This window comes from Nycticebus coucang, chromosome X (genome assembly GCF_027406575.1).
Source record: "Nycticebus coucang isolate mNycCou1 chromosome X, mNycCou1.pri, whole genome shotgun sequence".
Taxonomy (NCBI): domain Eukaryota; kingdom Metazoa; phylum Chordata; class Mammalia; order Primates; family Lorisidae; genus Nycticebus; species Nycticebus coucang.
Genome location: NC_069804.1, coordinates 158,708,058 through 158,715,002, shown reverse-complemented (window position 1 = coordinate 158,715,002; position 6,945 = coordinate 158,708,058). Strand labels below are relative to the sequence as shown.

The 6,945-nt window shown below is 39.6% G+C and overlaps 1 protein-coding gene across 1 annotated transcript; it reads left to right on the top strand.

The window, feature by feature from the left end:
* Window positions 1-432: 432 nt before the first annotated feature.
* LOC128577054 (olfactory receptor 10A4-like) lies at window positions 433-1,362 on the top strand. Its single transcript, XM_053579096.1, has one exon. The coding sequence runs from the start codon at window positions 433-435 to the stop codon at window positions 1,360-1,362; it is 930 nt and encodes a 309-aa protein (XP_053435071.1).
* Window positions 1,363-6,945: the final 5,583 nt, after the last annotated feature.

Here is a 6,945-nt window from a genome sequence, read left to right as displayed (position 1 = left end):
AAAACAGGAAACAGATTTGCTCACAGAGCTTATGCAATTTGCAGATACATAATTAGGAATTTTTATTGTTGATAATAACACCAACAGCAGCAGTAGAAACAGTGTAAAATCTCCAAGAACTGAATGTTTTCCCCTTATTTTCCAAAATAAATATTGGAAAAAATGTGTATATGCATGTGTCATGGTCACAGTTTCAATAGTTCATAATTGTAAATATGATGGGATAATTAAAGTCATGGATTAACTTTCCAAATCGCCCCTGGAGGACCGTGGTCAAATTTACTAATTAAGTTTCAGAATTCCGAACTTCTAGAAAGCAGGCAATTATGCTTGATATGTATAAAGCCTCTAAGCAGTTTGATTTTTTTTTCTAAAGATAGTAGATCAATGGTTAGTCTTCAAATATTCATTTATTTATTTCAGATTCAAATCATGGCTGGCACTGAAGAGGACAATATTACTCAATTTTCAGAAATTTTCCTTTTAGGTTTTGGGGATCTCCATGGCCTTCAGTTTCTTCTTTTTGGAATATTTCTGGCCATCTATGTGGTGACTGTCATGGGTAATATTGTTATCCTAATTGTGGTGACAACTGATTGCTCTCTTCACATCCCTATGTATTTCTTTCTTTGCCACTTCTCCTTCCTTGAGATCGTCTACACCACTACCATTGAGCCCGTGATGCTGAAGACATTGTTATCAGCTCGTGTGCCTATTTCCTTCCCTGCCTGTGCATGCCAGTTTTACTTTTTTGCTTCCCTAGTGGCTACAGAATGCTTTTTCTTGGCTGTAATGTCTTATGATCGCTACATAGCCATCTGCAAACCATTGCATTACTTCAGCATCATGGACCACTGGAGCTGCTTACAGCTAGCTGGTGCCTCCTGGTTGGCTGGTTTTCTGGCACCCATTCTTCTCATGGTCCTCATTTTTCACTTAACATTTTGTTCTGCCAATGAAATTGAGCACTTCTTCTGTGATTTGAAGCCCATCATTAAACTGGCCTGTACTGACACTCAAGTAGCTGAGATGACTTCTTTTGTATGTACCTCTTTCTTTGCCCTTGGCCCTTTTTTGCTGACCCTGGCTTCTTATATTCATATCATCTCCACCATTCTGAGGATTCCCTCTGCTGCAGGGAAGCAGAGGGCTTTTTCCACCTGTTCCTCCCATCTGATAGTGGTTAGTCTCTATTATGGAACACTTGGCATTGTCTATGGCTTTCCATCGGGGCTTCAGTATGAAGACTTCTTGAAGCTGCTTTCCCTCCTGTATACAGTAGTTACTCCTGCCCTCAACCCTATAATTTACACCCTACGAAACAAGGATGTGAAAGTTGCTCTCAGAAAATTGGTGCATTGAGGGATGTAGAATTGGTCAAAAGAAAGTTCGAATATTTGAGTGACTCTTGGCACTTTCTGAGAACCCCAACAAAGCCAAAATCTTTCTATATCGTCAAAGATATTTGCTGTGAAATTGATGACAGTTTTTTTGCTTGTTACATCAACTCTATCCACATTAATGAACCCGAGTGTGTTAAGCTGCCATTTATTGAATAGTTTGTGGGTGCCAGACATTATGCTAAGTCCTTTGCATGGATTATTGTGTTGAATCTTCACAGAAACACTGTGAGGTAGCTACTGTTATGTAAGTCTGCATGTGCTAATATGGAAAGCTCTCCATGATGTATTATAAGTGAGAAAAACAATGTATAGTGCAGTGCGTCCCATAAAAGATAAAATAAAAATGTTTATACTTAATTGTGGATTCATAGACTGTTCTAGAAAGATACATATGAACTTGGTGATACTGGTTTCCACTTGGTAGAGAAACTAACTAATGTGGAGGTATACCTTTTGAAGTGGGAATTACGTAAATTCATTGAAAAATATTTTGGTTACCCATTGCACATTAATCAAATTTAACTAATAATTGCCAATTATATAAAAAGCAGAAATGTTAAATAGCCTACATTTATATACCAGCATGGAAGCACTTCTAGACACTTGGAAGGCTTCTTTTCTCTCACAGGCAAGTAATAAGCTTTCTGACGATGGGAACCTTCCTGCACAGTGCCCTAAAGGCCAAAAGTAAAATGTGTATAGAATAGATGTTTGATTTAACACTTGTGTCATCATCCAAAACAGGGCACCACAATACGTATTGAGCATAATACTTCCCAATAACTTGGTGTGTTCTCATTTCTGAAATGAAAAGCCCAAAAGGGAAAAAGGTGAGCCTATGTCTCATACTCATCTCAGTGCATCATGGAAGTGCAGCCCTAAAAGCTAGCAAGGGTATGGCATTAAGTGACAATGGTTATCTGGGCTCTTCCTAACACTATCACCATAGTGACCATACTGCAACAAAAATATGACCATATGTCTCTGGTGTTTAATCAATCTCTGCCACAAGGACCCCCCAATTTGGAACAGAATAAAGGTCTCCCATTCTTTGTGACTGTATAATTAATTACTCGTGTTGCTTCTGCTTTTACTTGTTCCTTACTTCTCCTGGGTTAACCCCTTTTGATCCTTCAAATATCAAAGGCAAGTGTCACAAATTCTGTGAAGCATTCCCTGATCCTTCATCACCCCTCTAAATTTAGGCCTCTTTTTCCTACATTATTAAAGCACTTTGCACACATTTCTATTTTAGCATCAATTACACTGTACAGTAATTTTTGAATTTGTGTCTATCTCTTCACCTGCAGGCAGAATGGGGACTGAAGCCCCCATTCCTGGCAAGGGAAAACACCTCCAGAAAAAGGGAAAAGTTTAAAAGTAAGCTGACCAGTGTATGGTGCCCCATGATCACACTAACATACACAGCTATTATTTAATAATAAAAAAATAAATAAAAGTAAGCTGAGTGAGTCAGAACAAAGGAAAGTCAGCTAGTTTGTCTTTAAAGCAGCTGCAGCTAAATTTCTTATCTGAGCACGTTTTCTGCTTTTCCTAGAACTCTGGCCTATTGGGGATACCGCTTACAAACACCCCTACTGGGTCGGTGAACACTCTGGGGAATAGTGGCCGTAGAAGAGGCTATGGCAAGGCCTGGAAAGATACATTAACTAGGCTGTTTCCTGCCCAGTAAACACACAAAGCAGATACCTATTGTGGAGATTTGCATTTGGCTGGGCAGAGAACAAGGGAACAGCTCAAAGCCCTGAAATATGGGCTGAAGGGCTTATATTCTTTACTGCAGAGGAAAACCCTTTGTGGTGGTGATGAGAGGAAAATTCTTCTCTCCTACTGATTCTTCAGAGGAGATTGATGCCAGTGGTGTTTTACTCTATAGGGAACTACTGGAGTTTAACTACTCCCTAGGAATCTGTATGTGTGACGTCAGACAGGAGGCTGCCCCCACACAAGGCTCAGGTTCTGGATTTGTCAAGGCTGCTCAGACCCTTGAAGTTAATGATTATAAAAGCAATAGGAGCTGATATGCTCACTGAGAGAAACTGCTGGTATCTTTGTTCCCTCCCTCGGCTTACCCTCTAGGTAAATAGTCTTCAATAAAAGCTGAGTGGAAAAAAAAAAAAAAGCTGAGTGGAACAGACACTTGGGACCATGGGGCAGTGGTCCCCTGAATTCCCACCTTTGAAAATTCTATTCAGTGTCTCTTGTCTCTTTCTTCCACTTTGTTTCTACCCTTATATTTCTTCAGTCTCACTGCCAGTTCAACAGGTCTTAGTGGACCCTAACCCTGGGGCTGGACCCCCAACATTCACCTAATTCATAATGGTACTTATCCTACAGTATGGTTGTTCACCTGCTTAAAGTCAAGGATGAACTACATTATTTTTTAAGAGTAGTTTCCAGTTCCAGAAGTCTAAGATTTGTCTTGGGGCAAATTTGATGGTGGAATTTGTGGTGAAGGATGGAGAATCTCTTGCATTTCCTCTTAATGTCTGGGACTAGCAATGCCTTGAGCCCTTGAGAAAGAAACTCAAATCATTTATTCATATGTCTGACATATTTGTTAAATATAAATTAACATATAAATACATTAAATAAAAAATTAAGTATAAACACCTACTATGTACTTTGCATTATCCTGGGCACAAAAAGGGTAAGGTGAGGTTTGTGTGAATTTACCCTGAAAACTCTCCTGTGTAATCCACTGAACCACCTTCACAGTCTCAGACATAGGGCATGTACCAAATAAATGTTCAACTAGACCAAGCCAAAGGAATATCGAGTGGCTAGTGAATAGACTTGGCCTCTGTTGAAGAGATCATCAATTTTTAATACTCATAGTCCTAACTCTGGATTTATAGTCTCTAGAGATATGATGCATTGCAGGTAAAAAGTGTGGTAAAGAAGAAGGGGAAGTGATAATTCCACCCGAACAATTTAAGAGTCATTGCTTCCTTCATAACACCAGCTGCCATCTGCCAATGAGAAGGCAACACGTCCATGGAGAGCAGCAGTTTAGAACTAATCGGATTTCGTGTTTTTAATACCTAAGACAGGGCCCCATTGAGAGCAGGTAAGGAGATCTATTAAAGGCAAGCTGTTCTCTACATATCACTTAATTTAAGGTATTTAAGGAGGCTGATTACATGCCCTGATCTCCAAGATAACTCAGCTCAAAATGGTAGTTTGTGTAAGTTTAGGGACTTAATTCTTAAACCAGAATTCAAATTAGAAATTGTTTGGAAAGAAAAAATGAATTAAGAGTATGAAAGCAATGGGTCACTTTTGCACAGGCCACAGTTCAGTTTAGCCTATGTAAAGCCAAGCATTTGATAGAAGTGAGAAATTCATTTTTTTCCTTTTATTAAATCATAGCTGTGTACATTGATATGATCATAGGGCATCATTCACTAGCTTCACAGACCGTTTACCAAGTTTCACATATACTTTTGTAAGATGCACCGCTGGTGTAATCCCACCAATCACCTTCCCTCTATCCACCTCCCCCCTCCCTCCCTTCCCTTTCCCCCTTCCCCCTATTCTTAGGTTGTAACTGGGTTATAGCTTTCATATGAAAACCCTAAATTAGTCTCATAGTAGGGCTGAGTACATTGGGTACTTTTTCTTCCATTCTTGAGATACTTTACTAAGAAGAATATGTTCCAGCTCCATCCATGTAAACATGAAAGAGGTAAAGTCTCCATCTTTCTTTAAGGCTGCATAATATTCCATGGTGTACATATACCACAATTTATTAAGCCATTCGTGGATCGATGGGCACCTGGGCTTCTTCCATGACTTAGCAATTATGAATTGGGCTCCAATAAACATTCTGGTACAAATATCTTTGTTATGACGTGATTTTTGGTCTTCTGGGTATATGCCCAGTAGAGGAATTACAGGATTGAATGGCAGATCTATTTTTAGATCTCTAAGTGTTCTCCATATCTCTTTCCAAAAGGAATGTATTAATTTGCATTCCTACCAGTAGTGCAAAAGTGTTCCCTTTTCTCCACATCCGTGCCAACATCTCTGGTCTTGGGATTTTGTGATATAGGCTAGTCTCACTGGAGTTAGATGATATCTCAAAGTAGTTTTGATTTGCATTTCTCTCATGATTAAAGATGATGAGCCTTCTCTGAAGGCCGCACGCCTGTCTTCTTCAGAGAAGTTTCTCTTCAAATCCCTTGCCCAGCCTGTGATGGGATCCCTTGTTCTATTCTTGCTAATGCGTTTGAGTTCTCTGTGGATTCTGGTTATTAAACCTTTGTTGGAGACATAACCTGCAAATATCTTCTCCCATTCTGAGGGCTGTTTGCTTGCTTTACTTACTGTGTTCTTGGCTGTGCAGAAGCTTTTTAGTTTGATCAAGTAGAAGTGAGAAATTTAGATGAAAATTTGCCTTTAGAGAAATTGCATATGCCAGATTTCTGGGCACCTAATTGTGTCTTTCACTATCTGAAAAAGTTATGGTATTCAATAGTGCTTCCATAAATGGGCTTTCCACTCAGATAGACTAGTTTGTGAGTCCCGGCTCTGTGACCTATGGCAAATAGTTTACCTTCCTTAATCTTCAAATCTTCAAATTTCTCCAAGTATAAAATGGAGATACTAGTACTACCTGACATAGTTTTGATATATGTCTCTTCCAAATCTCATTTGAAATTCCAACCCCAGTGCTGGAGGTGGGGTCTGGTGGGGAAGATCCCACATGAATGGCTTGCTGCCCTACCCCATGATAGCAACTGAGTTCTCACTTTATTGGTTCATGTGGGAGCTGGTTGTTTAAAAGAACCTGGCACCATCTCTTTTCTCTCTTGTACCTTCTCTTACCATGTGACACTGCTGCTCCCCCCTCCTTCACCTTCTGTCTTGATTGGAAGCTCCCTGAAGCCCTCACCAGAAGCAGATGCTGGTGCCATGCTTGTGCAGTCTGCAGAACTATGAGCCAAGTAAACATCTTTCCTTTATAAATTACCCAGTCTCAGGTATTCCTTCATAACAACGCAAAATTGATTAAACACAGTACCTTACTTCACAAGGCTGTTACAAAGATTAAAAGAGATAATAAATATAAGACTCTTAGCACATAACAGATATTCATTACATGTCAATTATTATTTTAGTAGTTATCATCATTATCATAACTCAAAAGTAGATGTCACTGGGTCCTTTCTTGCTTTGATATAATAAAGAAACATGGACCACAGAGGTATCTGAATAATTGTGAAGTGGTCTGACACCTGAAAGCAGAAACCAGTAAAATCTAAGGCCAAGTTTCTGAGGGCCCAGTTTTGTCAGGATCTCAGCTGACTATCATCTTTGGCAAGCAAAATCACAAGCTGGACACCAAGATATTTCCTAAGTTAATTGACTGAACAGCTTTGTGGAAACTTTGGACCCTACTATCTGGCATCTGGCTTTTAATGGCAGCCCCTAAAATTTGACCAGACTGGATCCACCTTACTCTTTCTGCAATAGCCATATTTCCTTCTCTACAGCGTCCCCGTGATTTTCTTACTCA